General features: G+C 48.5%; 1 protein-coding gene across 1 annotated transcript; it reads right to left on the bottom strand.

Moving 5' to 3' along the window:
• Positions 1-388: 388 nt before the first annotated feature.
• On the bottom strand, positions 389-21,938 carry GATA6 (GATA binding protein 6). The gene is made up of 7 exons (XM_055705455.1): positions 21,737-21,938; positions 19,391-20,337; positions 15,743-15,909; positions 12,290-12,415; positions 10,773-10,860; positions 10,574-10,680; positions 389-2,049 (listed from the first exon to the last, which is right to left on the bottom strand). The coding sequence occupies exons 2-7, from the start codon at positions 20,316-20,318 to the stop codon at positions 1,882-1,884; spliced, it is 1,584 nt and encodes a 527-aa protein (XP_055561430.1). The 5' UTR covers positions 20,319-20,337; positions 21,737-21,938; the 3' UTR covers positions 389-1,881.
• Between the last annotated feature and the right edge of the window lie 1,234 nt (positions 21,939-23,172).

A 23,172-nucleotide genomic window follows, 5' to 3' on the forward strand; every position in this document is an offset into this window, starting at 1 on the left:
TTAGCCTTCAGCAGTTACAACTGCAGTGGGTGACAGGTGGATACCTGCACACACAGGGGACCTGGGTGAGTCCCTTTAGCTATGGTGTGAAGGTCAAGCAAAACCATGACAGTCCTCACAAGGCGTGGGATCAGTTCCCCAGACCTTCACCAGAAAAACCTCCCGTGTGCCCATGAGGGGCTTATGTTGGTAGACGGAAGCCCTAGTTTTATGTATCATCCGAAGGTGTAGTGAGGGGAGCTGTAGAAAAGCCACAGGCACTGCAGACTTAGCTAGACAGAGCAGGCACTTCCTTGCAGCCATCAGACACGTTCCCCTATCAAGTAAATTTCCAAAGATTTTAATGTAGCTTAACAATTGCGTTGGAGACAAAGGAGAAGGCACAGTGTACGGGGCCGGGGGGAAATCCCAAAATGATACCCTTTTATTTGTAAAGCTCTGATGAAACAACTTTCCAAATGACATCCCACTTAAAAACCAATGGAAACCAACCTAACTATGCGTCAGTCACACTATACAGATTGCACCCTACTTTTTCAAGATGCCTAAATATCTTCTGGAGTATTTACATATGTATCAGTTAGGTAGTAAAGTTTCATTGTGATTTGTCTCTTTCCAGCACATACTTATTCAATGGCAAAAAAAAAACCACCTGGGGATGCACTTGCATTTTTTTACACTTCCGAGCAAATGGCTAGGGCAATTTTCCTGAGAGAAGGCTTGTTCTTTGAAACTCTTGCTTTAACAACTGGAAATACAGAAAGTGGATGGGTTTTTGTTGCGCTAAAAAGCCTAAGGATGCCTAGTTAAGTTTTTCTTTTAAATTATTTACGTACCATTAAGTTAAAATGTTTACATTCATTCATTCGTATAAAAACTGTTGTTAAATCTTATGCAAATGATTTAACACTGATTGCTGCAACGCAAATTGCACTTCTTAAAAAAAATTATTGTATATATGGAAGAAAAATATCGGATTGCTACCCTGTTTACAAATTTTGACTGACTCTATACAGTTCAGCCAGAAAATACGAACTTTCATAAACACCAGTCACAGTGTACTTTAAAAGTTATATCTCAGTCTTGCAAAGTGAGTAAATATTTTAAACAAAAAAAAAAAAACCAACAACAACAAAAAAAAAAAAACCCAAAATCTCCTTAAACAGCTGGACCTTGTGAGACTTGTACCAAACATTGTGATTTCTTCCAGGGGCGTAGCTGGGCTCTGAAGAGCAAGGCACGCTGAAGATGGAGGGTGCAGGAGGAGAGAACCGACAGGGCAAAGACATCAAATGTTCGGTGCAAAACATCTGCGCTGACTCGAGCAGTACACACGTCTGACACTCTTTAAAAAGCATCTTACTATCTCTGGTAATTAAAGTCTTTGCTGCTCCCTCCCCGACACTGACAACTCCTGCCAAATTCTTGAGGGAGAAGGCGATGAAAGAGTGAAAACAACTATACAATCAGACAGGCAGCACTGCTGGGTAAGTCAAGGATGTATTTCTGAAATTTATGAATAAGTCTGGATTTATCTCTTCTTTTTTTTTCTTTTTTCTTTTCTTCTTTTCTTCTTTTTTTTTTTTTTTTTTTTTTTTTCAGAGAGAGAGAGAGAGAGAGCGTATAAGGCTGCATTAGCTATCCCCTGGTGGGCATGTTCTTTCCGTGTATTTTTCTTGCATAGATGAGGAACTGGATGCTTCAGCAGAGCCTCTTTTGGAGGCTGAAAAACACCTCTGCTGCCAAGGCACAAAAACAATTTCAGAGGAATGGTCTTTGCCAGTACTTTCACTGCCACCATGACTGCTCTGCAGAAGAAACCATGCACGGGCGTCTGGGGGCTGCTGCACAGCGCTGGGATCCAGCTTCTCTCACACCAGGTCACGCCAGAGCCAGGGCACACCAGGGATCCTGTCTCACAGATGCCGTCACTTCAGCTGTGGAGGTCAGGCTGACTCCTGTGTACAGCCCATCTTGACCTGAATACTTAAGGTTGCTGCTTTCAGGACTGGTGCTCTCTCCTGGGCCAGACATCACCGACGAGCTTGCCTGGAGTGGGGGAAAGAGCAAAGAGAAATTTCCTTGAGCAGGTGAGCTTCGCACGCACTGGGGTGTGAGTAGTAGTACGGTGGGCTCAGGACACAGCCACTATCCCAGGATTTCTGTGGAAAACCAGGGCTTCCCCTCTGCTTGCCCCTGTGCCTCAAAATCCTGAAACTGAAAAAATTCCCTCAGGGTCAGCCCACTCATTCAGCCCCGCTGATGGGAGTGATACCTGTGTTTGCATACCAGTACATGGCTATCTTCACAGCAAGGTGGAAAAGAAAGCACATGATGTGCAGAAAAACCTGGAAAAGGGACCACGATGAAGAAGGTAATGTGCATGTGTCCCACTGCCCCCTACTGAAGGGGTCACAAATGCCAACACCAAAAAGGTAATCTGGAAGTGGTGGCACTGACAGCCTCGCTTCCCCAGTGGAAGAAGCCTGATAACCTCCCCGTTCTCCAGCAGCAGGTGTGGAGCACCTCCTGGATATCAGCCTTCTTTGGTACCTTGACCATGAAATGCCTAAAATCATTCCTCACCCTTCAAAACGCTAGCCACAACTACCTTATCCCTGTAAGACTGGCCACTAAAGGAGGTGTTCTTTTCATCTCAAGTGGAGAAACACCATGCCTTTGAATCAAGAGTCTTTTTGTTCCACCACCTACATGCACAAGACAATGCGCAGGGGAGCCCCGGTAGGCACGAAGATGAACTTCTGAACTGCGCTGCAACCAGTCCATTTCTTTTAACAGTGAAATGGAGAGTTACAAAGACAAAGGAACGATCATTTTTTCCATGAGGCTGAGCAGATCTGCTAAAGAGGAAAAATTCACAGTGCCAGACAGAGAAGGGGCAACATTTTCACTTGATAAAGGAAATGTTTAAGAGCTGACTTCATGCAAAATTAACTCTTGGATATGTCAGCTCTAAAACCTTAATTTACTTGTTAATGGATAGTCTTCGGATGAGATTTCTTAAAAAGAAAGAAGAAAAAAAAAAAAGACTATCCTAAACTGTGATTGCAGAAGCTTCCTGCCTGCCGTTTAAGTGAAAAGTATACATATTTAATCATTTTACAAGAGTAGAGCTCTTGGCTCTCCTGGAGCCATGCCAAGCTAGCAGTCCTGACATAGGAAAAGCAAGACGTCATTTATTCAAATGTAATTTCCAAACAGTGCTGTGCAAGGTTCTTGTTGCCATGCTTAACCCAGGGCAAACCTCACCTTCTGAAAAAGATACTCATTGCCAGCAGTCACTTTTGTCTGAAATAACCCGAACTCCTATATTTTCTTTCACTTCTGTTAAAATGGTTGATCACTGCTATTGTTCCACCCAGTCATCCAGCGGGATCCCACTCTGCCAGTCATTACCCAGAAATGCAGAGACGGAAGGAACAACTGCTTGCCCCCAGAAAAGCACCAAAATAGCTCTAATCCTAAAAAAGCTGTTTTATCACTCCCTTAAATACACAATTGCCAATCAGTGACAGCAAATCCCCATACTCTTTTTCCCTGTGACTACGAACAGATAATTTGATGAGGTGGGTCTCACACTAACCTTTGGGTCTGGTTTTGGTCTTGCATCAGCCCAGTTTTTCAAAAAGGCTTTTTATTATTATTTCTAATACATCAAATAAACTGCTGTTAGCACAAAAGACATCTTTTTTAACAGTCCAAGTGTCCCCATGGGTGAAGAAGGATTTAAATTAGAGTTGAGCAGTGTTTGCTCAGCCTGAGCTAAAAACACTGGGAGCTGCTTTGAAAGGTTCCCATTTGCCCATATTTGCCGCTGTTGTTCCGGTAGGCAAATATCTTATCACTACCTGTTTTTTCAGGGCTTGGAAAGTGTAATTTGCCCTTTTCCTGATTCAGCCCTACAAAGGTGGGGTGCAGGGACCTGCCATTTCCATGTGGGGTTATCAGCTACCCCTCCCTCAGGCACCCCAGAAGGGAGGACACAGAGGCACGTCCTGTTTGAAGACTGCCCATCCCTGCCCAACCAAGGCCGGATCCTGCCTCCATTGAGCCAGGACCTGGGCAGGACTGCTGGGGCTGGAAACCCCACCCCGGTAATGTCAGGACAAATCCAGGCAGCTCGGGCAGCTCCCAAAGTGAGGCACGGAAAACAAACTTTAGCTCATGAAAAGGACACAGCTGAATCACGGCTTTGCTCCCAAGCCTGCCTGCGTGTGCTTACTTCCCCAGCTTAAGGGATGAAAGACGACAGAGGTTACAGTTAGTTATTAGAAAACATTGTTCAGCTGGTATAAATAAGCTGAGCAATGCTGCTGAAGTCAACAAGCTCCTCTAATTGACAACTGCTGGCTCTATCAATAAAAAGGTAATGGATTTATTGTTATTGCTGAAATCTGATAATAGGATAGATCATCAACTGAAGGTCAGCTTCCTGAGGAAAAAAAAGAATGAAGCCCGTTGGCAAGAGCTTGCCTCCCAAACAAACAGAAAGTTGTGTTTGTATCTGCAAAGGTTCCTCTTTTTACTTAAACCAGCAGGAGCTGGTCATGGGGCACCCCCCAGGTAGGTTGCGGGGATCTGAGATGGCCTTTTTGTAGAGGACCTGTCCACTATGCTCACAGGGAGACCTCAGCCAGAGCCACAGGGGGACTTAGGCACCTATGTCATACCCAAACATGCTGTCAGCACTCTGGAGCCAAATTCACCCCCATGCAGATCAAAACCAGGCTGCTCAACCTGTCCTAGCCAGCACTTGGGAAACACCACCAGCATTTCTGGCTGAAGGACTCCTGCTTTCTTCTACCCACTAGTTCCTGCACCATCTTCCCACCACAGATTGCTGGGAGAGGGGAGGGAACTTCTCTCGGACCACCAACCCCCAGCCTTCCCCCACATCTCCACAGCCAAGAGGCCAAAGCTCTGGGTAAGGTGTTGTGCTAACAGGTGTGGGTGGCAAAGAGCCTCGATCTAGACCTTTGCTCTATCAGATAGACCTTTGCTCTACCCACTTCACAGGTTCCAAATGCTCCATGAATTTTGGACATTACACTAAGTCTGTAGTAACCCAAGTCTCAGCTGACACTCTCTTCCTCCTCAGTTAGTCTAGTTTAGTTTCGCTATGCTTAAATAATAACCATAGGCAGCTGAAACACACTTGCAAAAACTTCTTTTGCATGTAACGTGTTGTGGCAAACTGTGGTGGAGTCCTTAATTTTCCAGTCTGAGCCCCCCTGCAATAATTGCCATCCCCATTAAGAGCACTTTCTCCCAATACTGTCACTCCCTGCTTTCTGCAGAGCAAATCTCAGCACTGCGAAACCACAGCGTTTTTTTTCTGATTTAGTGACCCTCTTAGTACACAAAGTTGTCATTTCTTGCTAGTCCAATTGATCTTTTTCTTTATATTGCTGACATGTAAGTTTACATGTCTTTGAATCTCTCATTTGTGTTACAGCAACATAAACCTGTGATTAATACTTCACTAATTTCCTAAGGGAGGCAATTTCCAGTGTGGCTTGGGAAAGCTGATGACCCCACCGCTGTCGAGGGCTGAATGAATAACTAGCTTTATTGCTTTGGCAATAAAACAAAACCAAACAAAATATAAGTGTCCATATGGATATAGAAGTTTTAGGTAGAACGAAAGACACTCTTTTTCCTTGGTTTTCCCCATTGAAACAAAAAAGCTGGATTGCTTCACTCTGATACAAAATGAAATGCTCTCTTTTGAATACATGTACACAGAGCAAAGAAAATGAATGACTGAATGTATGAAACTGAGCGGGGAAAGGAAAGCAGCATCTTATTTTGTCCAGGAGCGAGATCTAATGCAGAAGAGATAGGAGACCAAGAGAAGATTTAAAATGGAGTATCAGGTCTCCCAGCATAATGCTCTGACTACCAGACTATTTGGTATTTTAGGTTGCCATGTTCCTCATGCCTCCTGTTGATCTTATTCCACCTGGTTTAGATAAATATTTATTCATACCAGGACTGAAGCACCGTGTTCCCGTTTTCCAGGTGAAAGTCCTACCAACCATGCTGGTGAGCCTTTCTCATCAGAACTCTGTCCTGATGGCTACAAAATTATTCTATACCCACTGAAATCTTATCATCAGATAGTCTGAAGGACCCTTGGCCATTCAATATTCCAGCAACCAGGTGTTTAGGAGATTTTTTTAAAGAGGTCAAGTCTCTGGTTTGTCCAGACTCTGGGAGACACTGTATGGAGGCCGATTCCCCCACAACCTACATGAATATCCTACCAATCCGCTGCCTAAAAAGGTGCAAAGGACCTCTAACCATCTCATGAACCCTCTTTTGAAAACAAAGGAAAGCAAATGCAGGAGAAGCTGTTCAGATTATTCAGCCCAGGTTGTGAGGCATTTTGGGGATGGTTAGAACTGCATTTTCCTGCTAGCTCACCACCTGCTGAGGCCATTTCAGTCAGCTCTCTCACTCGCCACCCTACAGCACTGAAGAGCCAGTCCTGAACTGCTTCTCCAGGTAAACCTCCAAGGGAAGTAAGCGCTAATTTTACCTGCAAGGCCACTGTCCTAAGTTACTCTAGGGTGTGTGATTCCAGTCTTTCTGGGGAAGCTCCAGACGGGAAGCAAAGGGCACAGTAGACTCTTCTGAAAGAGGAGCTCCCCTGGTGCTGCTGAGCCTTTACTGACATCAGCCCAGGCACAAGGAGCCTCCATGTCCTGCCATAAAAAGCAGATTTTACAGCAGTTTTCATACTGCCTTTTAACCTAATAAGGAAATAAAGTCCTTCTGGTAATCACACTACTTGGAGCCCCTGCTTGGAAATGGATGGGTGTGCGCTACAGATCGTGCCCTTCTTTTAGCAGCTTATTCTGCATAGCTTTTCTCTGTACAGTTTCAGCAGCATCAAAGGGAGAGCAGGTATAAATGCAGATGCAGGCTGCCTGAAACCTCCAAATCTTCTTTTTATGGGGACATAAGGCAACTTCATATATCATGGAGCTGGACCTTTTCCACATTAGTAACACAGGACTCCCAGTACTTACAGTGCTTAGGAAAACAGAAATAGGCCTAAATCCCAGATCCAGATGTGAATTTGGCAAATAGCCCCTTTACAATGGGACAACAAAATATCTCTGATCCAAACACTTCTAAATTTTTAGATGTTTGAAATCAATTTTGCACCCACAGCAATTCATTAATCATATCTTTTAAATGTTTAAACCTCAGCTAGAATGTAAAATCAACATTTAGGGTTCTTGCTAATCTGTTTCAAAATTGGCATCATATAAGATTTCTGTCTCGAAACAGATAGTCTCAAAGACATTTCCAAGAGTAATTGCTGCCCTTCTCTTTTTCTGCTCTCCCCTCTTTACTTTAAAAGAGATAAAGAAAGGTAGGGCAAAAAGTGAGTATTACTGACACAAATGAATTCTGCTGAATTTCATTTCCATTAGATTTCTACATAACTGGGAAGTCTTTTGGCAGCCTCCCATAAAATGCATAATAAATTGCTTTTGTACCAGTAGAGGAATTCGTTTTCTCTGTTTCATTTAGCAACAACATTGCTGTGAATTTCACACAACAGTTTCTAAAACGTCATCAGATTTCTCTGCCTAATGTCAATTTGGCATTTTTCCCCGCTTCACAGAATAAAGACTGGAGAAGTAAAAACAGAGCAAAACAAAAACAAGTTGCCATGCCAGCTGTGCAATCCACAGGGAATGAGCCAGGTTCACCCTTCCAGCAGGTGCCCACGTTTCAGCCACGTCACCAGGACTGCTGGCAATAGTTGATGTTGTTCTCCCTAGAGCAACCAAAGATTAGAGCCTGCGTTCATCCATCTGAGGGTTTTTTCCCTCCTGACATGGCCTGGAGAAGTTTATTCACCTTATACCACTGCCTGTTCTAAGAATAAATACAGTTCTATGTATGGGCTATCAATGGCTCAACTCAAATGGAAAAAGGAAAAAACAATCAAGGAAAACATAAGTTTAGAAGAGTATCTTTGCTTCAGCATGTGATCAGATTACAGGCTGCCCCACTTTAAAATGCTGGCATCCCTTCATTGCCCACACCTTCAATGGGCCTTGTGAGTGCTCAGCCCCTCCCACAGGATTTAGGCCCATAAGAAATTATTTCACTCCCTTTGCAACTAGTAGTCAGGCTCCCAGATGATGTCTGGGGCAAGGGGAGCCACCGCTTTCTACTTTCAACCTCTAGGCTCCCTGCTCCTCATCCCATTGAATTGCTGGTGCTTGGACAAAGCCAGGAGCCCAAGGGAAGGATATGGCTCTACCCACTACGTGTCCTGACAGCCGCTCCCCTGCAAACCCCATCCTCATTTACATACATATGGGGCCGGGGTGCAGGGGTGGGAGATCACTGGCCCTTCATGTAGGGTTGGAGGGGAGTTAGGGTGATGCCCCTATGTCTGGTGGCTGCTGCGGCCTCCCCACTTCAGCATGTTTCACAGCCCCTCTCCATCACTTCCTTTCCCTGAAATTTTTCACAAGAGGAAATATGCAAGTGCTTTGCATATTGCAGGGCACATCCGATCAAATCATGGTGGGGAAAACGCTCTGCAGATGTTACTGTGCTGCCTGCTGGATACAAGGGGACAGATTTCCCTGGCCCTTGTGCAAGGGTCCTTTCCGAGCCTGATCTGCTATGGAAAAATCAGAGACAACTGAAGTCCTGGCACTGGGGGATGCCACCATGTAATTAAGAGCAGCCTCAGGGCCCCTGGGAGTTGCTCTTAGTTGCTAATCGCTCTCAACTAGCCTTCTGGCTCACAGACCATGCCCCCACCCTGCTCCCCTCTGGTATCCACACAACTCCACCTGGCAAAATTAAATTATGAATGGTACTATTCAAATTATAACATAAAGATTATTAATAACAGGTTTGACAAGCTCTCCTAGGGAGAAGGGCCACAGAAAGCAAGGCAGGCTTTAGCCAGACAAGAAGGCAACAGCACAGAGGACATGGGATCTCGTTCATACGGTCTCTCCTTCCCCAAGCAGCACATGGCTGTGCTGCCGACAGCCTCCACTGCAGCCTCGGCCCCAGCTGGGATTGTGCTTCAAATTCTGTCCATTATATAAATCTCACAACATTCCTCAGGATCGGTAGTCCCGCTTAAGGCAATGTAAGGAAAATGTAAGGAAAATTTGGCTGCATTTTATTAGGGGACAACCTAAGACAGTGCATAGTGGTTCACTGGGGGAGCCTGAAACCCAGTAACACTTCATTTTTGGGTTAGTTTCTCTTTTTTTGATGTGATATTTTATTGGACTGGCAGGGTTTTCTCATGGCGAAGACAAGCCCTTTTAGCAATATCCCTGTCTGGCAGCATCCGAACCCAAAACCCAGTGCCTCTGAAACTGGGTGGCCCTGTCAGTCCACGAACAATCCCATTTGCTAAAAATGTTTTTTTTCCTCCCCTCGTACAATGAAACTTTGTACGTCAGGAATTAAACTATTGAAAGGAATTTGGATGTGGGAATGCTGAGACATATTGAAAAATAGTTATTATAAACAATGTCTTCTTTTTATTAATAAAGGAGTAGAGAAAGCCACTTTAGGAAAGCTTTTCAAAGAAATGATGTGGCAGATTAAAGGATACAGAAGGCCCAAGGAGTGAGTGTGGATATGGGTATGTATAGCCAAGGGGTTAGAAATTAATCTACATTAAGCTTCGCAACTTTAGCGGTAGTATTTGTTTTCATACATGTTAACTGAGTGAAGAAAGGAAGTTTGAGGTAGTTTGAATACATAATGCAAAATAAGGATCAGAACTGAAGCAGGGGATGATCAGTGCTCCTCTGGCGCTCCTTTGGAGCTTGGTGCTGCCAGATGCTGAGATCTGTCCCTGCGGAGCCCTCTGAGAGGGTTGATCCCCTACACGCTGCCATCAGCAGGGCACCTCAGCCTGAGTTCAGCTGGGTCTGGGTTGGGGTTTAAGTGCACATTTTAGTTTAAAAAAAAGCCTTCACGTTTCCCTTCATACAGCAGGATAACATTTTGCTGGGGTTTACCAGTCATTTGGGATAATGTGTAAAAATGCATAGATATATAGATATAGATACAGATGTAGAGATAGAGATAGAGATATAAAGCATATAAAGCAGCTTTTGGAAAATATGACAGCAGCAGTGAATTGAATTATAACTTCTTATCAGATCACTTCAGAAAAAAAGGGGTACATGCACAATTGTTTCTTGAAAGGTTCAATTGGGCATGATTTATTGTCTCTGCTCCAAAAGAAAACCTCTGAAATGGAAAAAACCTGAACGTTTCAAAACAAAACATCTGAGGTTAAGCTGTAGTTAACGTAATCATAAAAATTATATAGATCTTAATTAAGAGGTTTGTAAAGCACTTCAGCTTGCTGTTCTGTTTACAGCTATATGTAATATCCTCCAAAAATCTTGTTCCAGTATCAGCTAACAAAACCGGAAAGTTTGTTTAGATTATTGTTGTGCTAGATAAGATAAAAGCTGTGATAACATTGCACAGTGATCGGCCTTCTTACAGATACAGATACAGGCTTACGGCTTACCCCGGAGGCTGCAGTCTGTGTGCTGGGAGAAGCGGTTTTGCTACAGTCATCTGAGTTAGTAGAAGATGTGGATGTTGGAGTCATAGGAACCGCAGTAGTACTGTTACCTGAAAGATGAGGAATTGGTATTAAAAACAAATATTTTCCATCCAGGGAAAAAAACTCTTGCAGCTCAACTGTCTTATCTTTTTATATTTACCAGAGCATGCCTTTGACTTATTTATGTTCTTAGGTTTTCGCTTCCTGGTCTGAATTCCTTCTTTTTTCATAGCAAGAGGTCGGGGAACCTAAAAAAATTACATTTCCACACCAATCACAGAGTTGTACAAGTAGTCTAATATCAATGCTATAAGATCAAATAGTCATATTGAAAATGCCTGGACAGTGAGTCAATTTTCCGTGTCACAGTACTGATTCCAAAAAAACTTTGCATTTCATCTGGGCAAAGCAATGGGTTGTTTTATGGAGAGTTTTAGCTGAATAAAGAAAGCAGGGAAATGTTTTTCTTGATGTGAATTGAAGTTTTTCCAACACCTCAGTCAGTCCACAGAAAAACAGCACACTTTTAGGGAAAACCAGCATCATTTGGCCATAGGTCATATGAAATTAAATTGGACAGGTTCTATATGATCTCTGATTCCTTATTCCAGTCAGTCAGGAATTACCTCCAGGGGCTGATTATGGAAAGCAAGAACGCATATGAGGGAAAAAAATACTTCTCTACCTGTGAACCAGCTACGCAAACCGTATCATCGTCAGTTAAGTGTCTTAGGACAGAAGCTTTAGGCCATAATAGATGTAGTATTTGTTCTTATAAGCAGCTCTGCCTGTGATACAGCTTTTTAGTATCCAAATTTATATTTATAGGAAAAATGTGCTCAAAAATCACTTTTGTGTTCTGTGTCATCATGATAATTATACAGAAAACTTCGGCTTAAAATATATGTTAACTTAATGATAGCACAAGTTTGGGGAAAGACAATTCAGGCATATGCTTACTATCATTATAACTTTTAAACCTGTGATACCATTTACATTTTTCTTGAGGGCCAGACCAAGTCCCAATCACTCCTAATGCCCTCACTCTTCAAACACTTGTGCTTGACTGTAACTTAATTCACAGAGGCATAACAGGCTCCAAGTCTCACCCAAAACCTATTCCATCACATTCAGGATAGAACTACTTTCTACCTTTATTATTGCCTACTAGTGTCTGAAATTACATTTAAAGTTTTGCTGGCATAGCTATGGCTTAAATTACATTTAAAGTTTTGCTGGCATGGCTATGTCTGTCTGTAAAAAACCTGTCTTATTAAAGTTCTAGGGATTATTTTCCCCACTGAAGAGCTGGTTTGAATCCTGGTTGAAAAAAGACCTCTGCCACTCATCCAGAGGTGGTTTCTTTGTACAGTCTGTCAGGAGAGCTACAACAGCAAACACATAGCTTGTCAAAAGCATAACTTGCTAAAATGGCATAACCGTTTTCTAATGTCACACATTTTTCAGTCATTTTATCCATTTTGTTCACCATTTGTTAACTCCACGGTTCAAACTGTGAGCCAAGACCATTAGCATCCACAGAAACATTGCCCCGACCTAAGGAAGCCCAATGACACCCCCTGAAATCACCGGGCACCCACCAGCAGGAGGACCACCCCTTCCCCCAAGAAGCATCAGAGCTAACGGGGAATCTCCCTCGGCGAAGCGCCCGCTTACCCCATGGAGCTTCATGTAGAGGCCACAGGCATTGCAGACGGGCTCACCCTCCGCGTTCCTGCGCCACAGGGTGGTGGTCGTGGTGTGGCAGTTGGCACAGGACAAGCCCAGCCGCCGGGACGAAGGCTGAAGGCAAGCATAGGCAAACACAGATGTAAAAGGTAGGCAGGAGCGAATGATTTATGTCTTTACAGTTTATAAGAAGTACTTTAACACGCAGCGGGGATGGTAGGAGCTTTTTTTATAGCATCTGTCAGCGATGTCGCAGAGTTAAATCAAGATTATCCTCATTTCAGAGACTGGAAAGCTGACATGAAGAGGTACTGTGAGTCTACAATTCTGGGCAGGCATGGCTGAGGCAGAACTCACGTTTGGGAGCTGCTGACACAGAGACCTCTGTTCAGACCTCCAGGCTCTGGCTATTCCTCCAGCAGGACAGCTAGGAAACATCTCCACTACAGCTCCGTCCAGCTGAAGAGAAGGCACATCACTGCTGTGCCACCTCTCCAGCCAGTTCAGCACACTCTCTCCTGTGTGGTGAGCAAGGAGGCAGCTCTGAACCTGCCACCAATACTTCCAACTCATTGGCAAAACCAGCTGCTTTAATCACCTGCCTTCAGTAGCACCACAGCTAAGGAAAACTTTTGTGGGAGTCCCAGGGGTAACACATACAAACGGCAGCGTCTTTGTAAAAAGATCTTTTCATCATCGCCCCTTTTACCCTTGTGCGAAAAACAACATGCCTCGGGAGAGTGTTTTACAGAGCAGAGTTTCCCCTCAGCCAGCAGAAAAGCTTGTGGGTGACAACAAGGTCCCCACTGCAAACAAGCCATTTATGACACTCTTCCGTGGAGTTTGGAGCCAAGATGAAGCAACCTTGTATCAGAAATAACCGTATAACCCGGAGCTTTATGGCTGCAGGCTGTATATCATCAGTGAAGGCAGTCCTCATAAACATGTGAAATGAAGGTGAATGGGTTATAAAAGTCCCTGTAATGAGTGATCTCTTTTACGTTCATCACAAGCAAAGAATTCCAGCTACATCATAAATCTAGTCTTTTTCAAAGTATCACATTGTCAAAAAAAATACAAAAAAATCTGTGCCTAGCTCTGTCTCTGGCAGCTGAACAAGTTTACATGGAGAAGTCAGTTTTAAAGGATTGCATTAATCTTATTCTGACTATAAAGCACCCATAACCAAAATTACTAACTTAAGGGTACAATGCCCTTCCTCCTGAATCATTTACTGCTGGGTTGTTAGACATAACTCAGTCACCTTTGATACTGCAGAGCTGCCTGCCACTTGGAAAACCAATAAAAGTTTTAAGAATGAAGAATATTCTAGAGTAATAACCAAGTTTTCTTGAATTTTATCAGTTTAAGTTTCTTTAGCAGTAAGCTGTCATCTTACACTACAGCTCAGAAAGAATTCTAGATCAAATACGAATTTTGTAACTTTGAATCAGTAATCCATTTTTAATTGCTCAGGAAAAAAACCCAAACAAAACAACCCCAAAAAACAGCCAAGTGTAATACAGGCTGAAATACATGCATATACTATATAATCTTAAAAAGCCAGGTCTCATGAAAACAGAATTTTTTACCTCATCATTAAATACATACACACAGAGTGTCCAAATTGTGCCCCTCGATTCAATATGAGTTTTACATGCATAGGGTAGAAAAAAGCTGGTCCTAACACATACGCTTTGTTTTCTGTCTTTGCAAGTGAAATGCTGTCAGACATTTCACTCTGTTAATCTTTCTTTCTTTTGTATGCAGTCTGGTATAAATCTTCATTTATTTTATTTCAATAGCTTTTGGTCATTGCCGTATCTAAACAAACAGTGGGGAAGCTGGCATGTTTTGAAGCCAAAACGACTTTTCTGCTGCAGGAATTTTATCAGAAACTTCGGGGCAATCTAAACATGTTTAGCATTTTGAAAACATTTTCCCTTCTCACCTATATATTTCCAACTGTATGAACACACAGTCCTGGTTGATTTATAGTTATGGCTAGGATACTCAGAAGGGATTGTTACACAGTGCTATTTCAGAGTTATTTTGCCGAGGTGTCAGGCTGAAATCGGGCTGCGGTTTGACTCTGTTTTAGTCTCCTCACCCCTACCCCTCCATCAAAGAAAAAAAAAAAAAAAAAAAAAAAAGGACAGAAATGAAATGCCAGAGCCAGGTATCAGCTAATCAAAATCTGCATTGGGCCAGGGTGCCATGGCCAGTCGAGCTCCGACACCAGACAAGCGGCAGATCTGGCCTGTCCGCTGCGTTTGTCCCCAGTAATGAGGTAACACCTTGTGCCATGAAATTTAGTGGACAACCAGCTAGAAAAAAACGGGCACCCAGCAGTAACTAACCTCTGTCTTAAAGTTAAATTAACTCTTTGGCTTACAAGAAAGGTCTTTAAGCAGAGGTGGGGTTGGTTCTCGAGCCCTTACTGCATTCTCTGATCATCATGCATTTGGTTTTCGTTTTCCCCCGCTCCCGTAAGGGCATTAAATTAGAACAGTTGTGAAATAAAAAACGGGATGTGTTTTAACGCTAGGAAAACAGGCACGGAGGGAAGCAGCTGGCGTGACTGAAAGGGGCTTGAAAGGCTGATGGGTTTGATACACTGTCTCCATACACAAGGGTCCAAACATCAGCTTGGATTATACCGGCATGATTTATTGTGGCTCACGCGGTAACAGCCATTACTGAAGAGTGTATTCTTTCTCTCTGCTGACCTCCACCCAGATTTGCTAAACATAATGTGCAGTTCCCACTTGTTAAATTTTCTCCCTGCCTATTCAGTGCCAGCCTGAGTTATAAACAGGGGTTCTGGTTTGTATTATTTATTTCCCCCCCTAGTTTTAGGAGTATATTTTTAGAAAAATTGCTGCTCATTTCTTAGGAGTAAAACAAAACAAAGGCTATTATCATTGTTTAAACAATTGGTTTTCTTTGAATTATATACAAAACTTGCTTACATTCCCAAGGATCGAGCTCTCAGCAAACAAAGCAGGTCTGGAGAAATTCCTAGCCCTCTGAACAAACACTTTCCAACCTTGATTTTTTTTTTTCTGTTGGAAACGTCCAACATCAGCCGCAAAAATTCCGTTCAAGCCGCCGATGCCCCCTCACCACCAAGATTCATCAGCTCAAAAAGCCAAGCTGGCCTGTGCCCGGTGTGCTGCTCACCAGGGGCCGAGGGCAATTTTGCCAGCGTAGGGCCCGGAGGAGGGCCCGGAGCAGCACCCAGAGGGCTGCCAGCCCCGTCACCCCTCAAAGCCAGTCAGGAGCCCCAGTTCTGTTTTGCAGCTGGGGGCATCACCGGGCTGATTTGCTTTGCTTGCGCTCCCCCATCCCTGTCCACGTTTTCCCGCTGGCTAGGGCTGAGTGGGGGTCCCTCGGGGCGCAGCTCCTCTCGCCCCCCTCCTCCCCTCCATCCCCACTTACCACTCTCTTCTGGGGTTTGATGAGGGGCCGGCTGAGGCCGTTCATTTTGGTGTAGAGCCCGCAGGCGTTGCACAAGTAGTTGCCGGTGCCGTCCCTCCTCCAGAGCGGGGTTTGGATGGAGCCGCAGTTGACGCACTCCCGGCTCTCGGACAGGTCCTCCAGCAGCTCTGGGGGCAGATGCAGAGGGGAGAGGCGGTGGGCACGGCCGCCGGTGGGCGCGGAGCCCCGCGGAGCTCTGCCCCGACCCCGCCGCGCCGGGAGACCGGCCCCGGGCGAGCCGGCAACCGGCGCTGTTCAGCCCCCGGGAAAGCAATTCCCGGCCACGATCGCGGCCATGCGGTGACTTTTTACAAAATCTTTTTTTTGTTTGGTTGTTTTTTTGTTTTTTGGGTTTTTTCCTTTCTTTTTAAAATTCTTTAACTGTACCAGCCTCACTGCCGGCTCCGGAGCAACCTTTGCTTTACAAACCGGAGCGGAGCCGGTGCTGCCCGGGACAGGCTGGGGGACACCGGCCAGGCGGAGCGGCGACCCCCGGCAGCACCGCACTCACATCGGGATTTGGCCTTTCGGAACGTGGCTGGAGCGGCCCGGGGTCCGCTGGAGGGGTGAGACCCCCGCCGCCGTACCCAGGGGCGGAGAGGCGGCTGCGCCGGGCTTCGGAGGGGGGCAGGGGGAGGTAGCTGCCCTCCAGAATAGCCCGCTTCCGAAGCCCACCCTGGGAGCCGGGCCGCAGCGATATAAGGAGCGATAGCTTTGCCCATATTCCCCGGGGTCGAGGCTGGGCAAGCAGTTTTTACCCCAGCTCCCCTTTTAAATGCCTCGCAACTAGTAAAACTTCAGACTCAGAGACAGCATTTGGGACTCTGGTGTGCCAAGACAGCCACCACTTCACCTCGGCTATTTGGTCAGATTCGAGCTAGCTGGTAGGAAACAGAGGAAATGGAAAAACATGCGGTGTTCTGCCTCCTGCTCCCACAGCTACTGAACACGGGGGGGGGGGGGGGGGGGGCGGGGGGAGGTCTAAATGCACGGCAAAAAACAGAGAACCCACCTATAAAAGCAAACACCTTCACTCATGCGAATCCTTATATTCTTGTTCTGACTCACCTCTCCATATTTCGGGGGGAAAAAATAAATACGGATCTTACATATAGCGTGCCACATTGTGCAGGAATAATAGAAGGAGGTGTTTGGATTTCTGCAGCAACGTTCGAGTCGAGGCTGGGAAAGGCTGTTTCAGGCTCACAGCCTCGTCACTGATTATTTTTTTTTTTTTTTTTTGCTTCCTCCATCCCCTCCGCTACCTGCCTTAATTCATCACTGGGTTATTCTTTAGCGTTTCACTTACTAACTTTGCGCTGTGAAGTGAAAGAGCTTATCATCAGCAGGCAGCTTTGGGGACAGGGCTGCGGTGACACGGCGGCGCTGGGCTGAGGAAGAAACGGCCTTTCGGCCCGCACCCACCGCAAGCCATGCCTCTCCTCCCTTCGTTCGCAAATTATTAGGCGCCGAACAGGAACACGGCAGAGTCCAGAGAGCACAGTTCAATTTACGTGGTCAGCTCATAGCTCTTAGCACATCGCCAAGATTTATTAATCTTTGCACTAAAAGCGCCATTGAAGGCTGTAATCAGGAAAATGCTTAAGGCTTCAAGGACGCTGAAAGTTAAACAGTTATTTGTCTCAGCTACTTACTTTATAACATTACCTTCGTGCCTGCAGAAAGAAATTCTGCCGTGACAATATTTCTCGGGGATTTTAAAATATTTTTCCCCTTAGTGTGTGAGAAATACATTTATCTCCAAGGAAAGCAAAATGAAGTTTTAATTTTAGATAATGTTTTAGTAACTCTACGGGTAACGTTAAGAAAGCCGCATCACACTGTCTAATACTTAGCCGTAAAAATACACTGCGGCTACGATTTTCCTGACCGCTGACATGATCATTTGAAAGGGGAACACGCGTGGTTTCAGCTTGGCTGCTGCATTTTGTCTTGCGGGACCAAAAACCTCCCGTCTGCTTTGCTACAACGCGATGGGGCCCCCCCTGCACCCACCCTGCCTCTCACCGAGAGGCCGACCCCTGCCCCCTCCCGCAGCACCGGGGGCCGGCGGCACTGTCCAGGGAAACGCGGGGAAGGGGCCCCTACTTCGTCCCGGCCGGCCGGGCTCTCGGCCCCGCGGCAGCGGCTCCGGAGGGGCAGGGGCGGGCGAAAGCCCCCCAGGAGAAGGGGCCGCTGCCGTGCCCCTCCCGGGCTGGCCTGGCACTCCTGCCCCAACCTCCTCCGGCGCCTTGCTCCTTCCCTCCTCTGCCGCTTCTCCCCCGCCCCTCTTCTCCCTTCCGTGAGATTCTCCAACCCCACCTCTCTCCCTAAAAAAAAAAACAAACCACTAACCCAGGATTCCTTTCCTCCATCACCTAATTTTACACTGCAACTTTGGGAAATACAGTTAAAAACTCTGCTTTCGTGTCGGCCTGAGACGCGGCTTCTCGGCTTTGCTCTGCCTTTCTGCTACCACCACTACAACTGAGTCTTCTTCCCTCTGTCATGTTAGTAAACACCAAATGGGAGGCTGAAAATGCCTAAATCCACCGGGTACCATCGAGAGACAGGAGGAGCACTGTGGACACCCCTACAGAAAGATGAAAAGCCATCGAATGTAATCTTGTCAGCACTGCACTGCGGGAGAAAAATCCCAGTGTGTATAAAATATACCTACCTGGTGGGTAGTTTATGATTAAAGCAAATGCTGATCAAATGTGTGTGTGCGAGTGTGCATACGTACACATACATATTTACATACATAAATATACATTTATATAAAAATGTACTTATATACACACACACACCTCTCTATACATCTGTATTTATATACACATACACATACTCTAAATCTGAAGAGGCTGCTATAATCGTTAATCTTTCTACCTCAGATTAAATCACAGCAGTTCAGCCTCCCCTTCCACAATTAATTTAATGACACCGAGAATTTCCTAAACTAAAAAATAAATTAATTTTAAAAAGAGACGGGACACCTCGGAAGCGAAAGTAAAACTCCATCAGAAGGTGCCGTATTTTAACAATAGTTTATAAACGGGGTTTCTCGTTGATATCCGAGGTTTTGCTTTGCTGCTTTTTTTTTTTTTACGAAGCAGCGAAGTGGTTTGTAGTCGAGATAATCCAACATGGGCTAAGCTAGCTCCTGCGATTTTCCTCTAAGCGACAAGATAAGGTTAATTCGCAGTGAAATTGTCAACATTTCATGGCCAGATTTAGGGAAAGCAGGAACGTACGGAGCTGGGAAAATTAAAAGTGAGGCTTACACCGGGCGATCCGTTTTGGGAACGGCGGGTTTGCAGCCCCGACCACCGTACCCCAGCCACCGCCGTTTTTCGGGGCTGTGTCCCCCCAGCCCAGCGCACACGACGAAGGCCCCTGCCGCTGCGGAAGAGCCGCGGCCCCGGGACCGCCGTCCTGCCACCGGCACCGGCGCCGCGCCTCCCGGCCAGCAAACCCCGCACCGGGGCCGACCCACCGCCGCCACCCCGCGCCCCCCGGCACCCCCGGGGCCCCCGGCAGCGGGCAGCCCCGGCACGGGCGGCCCTCCCCTCCCTGCCAGCCCCCCGCGCTCCCGGCGGTCGGCCTTACCTGTGCTGGGTGCCCGGACGGGGATGGGGGCCGCCCGGCCCTGGAGGCAGTGCAGCATGGAGTTCTCGAAGGGCGCCGTGGGCCAGGCGGGGGTGAGCTGCGGCCCCACGTAGGACGTGTAGGGCCCCGGGTAGGAGCCGTTGAGCGGCCGGGCCAGCGGGCTGTACTGGTCCCTGGCACCCAGGCTGTTGCTGTAGGCGCCGGGCTCCCGGGAGGCCCCATTGGCCACCGGCGGGCTGGGAGAATAGGGGAAGCGGCCCGAGGGGTGGGAGCCGCCGCCGGTGCTGTACGAGGGGCTCTCCGCGGCCGGCTGGGACCAGACGGCGTGGCCGCCGCCTGGGTGGCTGGGCTGGGTCGCCCCGCTTCCCTGCAGGTACGGCAGCGTGGGCAGCATGGAGCCCACGCGGGTCGTGGGCACGTAGACGGGCGAGCTAGGCGTGGAGTGCATGAAGCCGCCCGGAGACCCGTCGTAAGGTGTGGGGCCCTGGGCGGCCGATATGGCCAGGGTCTGGTACATGTCCTCGGGCTGCTCGGCGCCGAGGGCGCTCAGCTTGGGGCCGCGGCTGGACCAGATCAGTTTGTTGGCTTGGTCTAAATCCGCGAAGAGCAGGATGTCCTCCCAGCTGGGCAGGCCGGAGGGATGCGGGGCCCCGAAGTGCACGTAGGGGGCGAGCAGCGACCTGCCCTCGGCGGCGGCTGTCGGCGGTGGGGCCGGCCGGTGGCTGCCGTCGGGCTCCGACAGAGGAGTCTTGGAGGAGCCGCGCTCGCCCTGGGATCCGCCGGAGGAGGAGGAGGAGGAGGAGGAGGAGGAGGAGGAAGGCGAAGGAGGAGACGGGCGCGGCTGCCTGGTCAGGAACGGGCAGGAGGAACCACCGGCGTCCGCAGCGCACCGCTTCACCGCGCACCAGCCGCCTTCAGCCACGGCCATCCAGGTCCCCTTCTAGCCGCTGGGTGTGGATGGAGAAGGGGGAGGAGGGGAGGAGGAGGAGGAGGAGTGGAGGGGGGGTCCGCAGGGCAGGGCGGAGAAGGAGGACACAGAAGAGCGGGGCGGGGGGTGGGGGGAAGAGAGAAATAATAATAACAAAGTTTGCAAACAGGACAGCCCGTCTCCCTGCCTTAATGAGATTCATCAGGGCTTATCTGGACCCTCTGAGCGCTTAATCAGTCATGTCGCCTCGGCGCTGTTGTCCCTCGCCCCGGCGGGATGGGATCAAGCAGCCCAGGTCAACACGGGACGGGAGCCGTCGGCCGCGCAGCGCCCCGCGGAGCGCGATCCCGCGGGGACGGGGCTGCGGGCTCCGGCCCTGTTCCCTGCACCGCTCGGGCTGCTGCCCTCTCCCTCCGCATCCCGGGCTGCGGATTCCAAGATGAAGCACGCCGGGGCAAGGGTGGGCGGGAGGTCGTGGGGACAGAGAGCGGGGAAGAGGGATATTTTCCTGGTCTGTGCCAAAGCCCCTTCCCTGGCTGCTGTCGTTGTTGTTATTACTATGGTTATTTCAATGAATGAGTCATTTGACTCGGTTCCATCGAGAAAACAATTAGTAAGGCGATCCCTTTAAGGTTACTTCTCCGGAGAGCGATGTTAGCTTTTCCGCGCATCGCCTCGCTTGTTTCCTTATTTCCAGCCCAAGGTCACGGAAAGGAGGAGGAGGAGGGAAAGGCACCCGAGAGCCAGGAGATGCGCACGGGCCGGGCCCCGACGTGTGCGCGGCGGCGCCGGGACACGAGCCGGGGCAGGGGCCCGGCCCGGCGGGCTGTGCCTGCGGCAGGGGCCGGTGCCAGCCGGCAGCCCTGGCGGGGGGGCTGCCCCGAGCCCGAGCACACCTTTGGGGGATGGCACCCCTCCCGCAAACATTCGGGCCACCCCCTACCTCCACCCCGAGACCGGCCGCATTCCGGAGCCGCCAGCATGAGCGAGGCCGGACAGCCACAGGAGCCCCCGGTGCCCGGTCGCTGGGGGAAGGGGCAGAAAGCGAAAGGGGACGCAGAGAAGTGACAGCAAGAGGAGCGGGTGGCGAGGCTCTCCGCTCTCAGCCCGCCTCGGGGCTCTCCAGATAAATATAGGCACATGAATACAGGACACACGCACACAGAGCCCCCTCGAGAATAGGCACCACATACGTGTCTCCCTCCTGCGAGATAACTGGGAGATAAGGCTCCGGCAGATAAGGGTTCCAGGCACCGGCGTCGGATGTTTGCCCAGAGTCTCCCTCGGGCTCCCCCAGCCAGGCGCAGCCGCCGCGCCGCTTTCCTCCGGGAGCGGCCGGAGGCAGAGGGGCAGGAGCAGGAGAGCGGGGAAGGAGAAGGGAAATCGCGGTGGGGGGACGGCGGCGCGAGGGGCCAAACCTGCTGCCGGTGCCCGGCATGGGGCCGGGGCGCGGGGCCGCGGCGGGCGTAAATCCAGTGCGGCGGAGGAGAGCGGCGGCGGCGAGTCCGGCGGCTGCTGCCGGCGGCTCATGTATAAAAAGGAGAGAGGAGGCGCCTCTCGCAGCCCTGCCGGAAAACTGCAGGGAGCCGGCCCTGATTGGGCTCGACGAGCCCTAAACAAACACGGAGCTCCGCAGGGGTGCCAGTCCCGGCGGCCAGCCGGTAGGGGAGGGGGGGGGCGGGGGGCACTTCGGGACCCCCTCCCTGCTCGGGGAGCGGGGAAGAGCAGAGGGGACTGGCCCTCACAGATGCCCGAGTCCTTTCTTTTCTTTTATTTTCTTTCTTTTTTTTTTTTTTTTTTTTTTTTTTTTTTAACCCAGAGATAGTACACACTCTTCCCTCTCCCGGATAATTTCTTTAGGGTGAACACTCACCTTTCACAAGGATTTTTTCCTCGCGCCTCCCGGCCTCGCAGCGGACGGCCCCTGAGGCCCGGGAGGATGCACGTCTGGCTCTCGCCCTAAGCAACCAGGTGAATGTCTCCCCCAGCCCTCCCATATCTCCGTATTTTCGCTCGTTAAAAACAGAGATATCCGAGTGGAAAAAAATGTGGCTCCTCCTTGAGCTGCCCCAACTGTCAGGTGAAGCCAAAGCAAGCTGTGGGATGTGTCCACCCCAGCAGCAGGCAGTAGGCATTTTTCCTTTGTTTCTTTCTTATTCTTCTCCCCCCTCCTCCCCCCCCCCCCCCGCCCCCCCCGGCCCTCTTATCTCGGCTGTGTACAAACTGATATGGTACTTAGCAGGAAAGTGACTGGAAATTAAAATAACTTCGTTCACCAGAGGTTATCAGCTGGATATCTGTCATCATCAGTTTGTACAGAAAGAGTCATCTGCGGCAAAGGGCTGGACTAGAGCAGAGCCCGGCTCTCGGCACCCGGCAGACATGAGCCCTCCCGACAGAAACCGAGCCCAAAGCTGCTGATGCGCGGTGCTGTCGCTCCTGGGGTAGGCACGGCTTTTCTTTCGGTCTTTCCAGGCAAGATGAACGGGAGATGAAGAATTCGCAGTGCTGGGAGTACGGTAAAATTCTGGCTGTAGCCATCTGCTGTGCCGGCGTGGGTGGACCGATTGCGACCTCGAAGTTTTATTGTGCTCGTTAATTTTTGTGGTACAGCGCGGCAGCGGTTTGATCGGAAAATAACCACTTTCCCGAGAAACCGTTTCCCTATTAAATTGTATGATTAAAGGCGATACTTCTTTCTTGTCAGTTCTCTTTAAATAATACTGTTCTTTTGGTCACCGTGCCACGTTTAAGTTTTTGTTTTGTTTTGTTTTACTTTTAGATGTATTTTAGTGGGTATAATATTAAATAGAAAATAAGCTTTTGCAAGCGAGGGCAGCGATTCGTTGTCCGT

This window comes from Falco cherrug, chromosome 3 (assembly GCF_023634085.1).
Source record: "Falco cherrug isolate bFalChe1 chromosome 3, bFalChe1.pri, whole genome shotgun sequence".
NCBI lineage: Eukaryota > Metazoa > Chordata > Aves > Falconiformes > Falconidae > Falco > Falco cherrug.

Bases quoted from the DNA above. Each gene is read 5' to 3' on its own strand.
- GATA6 (XM_055705455.1), bottom strand. From the start codon at position 20,318: ATGGCCGTGGCTGAAGGCGGCTGGTGCGCGGTGAAGCGGTGCGCTGCG. The intron at 10,861-12,289 runs GTAAGCGGGCGC...TAATTTTTTTAG, and splicing joins TCTACATGAAGCTCCATGGG to GTTCCCCGACCTCTTGCTAT. The intron at 10,681-10,772 runs GTAAATATAAAA...CTCATCTTTCAG, and splicing joins TAAGTCAAAGGCATGCTCTG to GTAACAGTACTACTGCGGTT.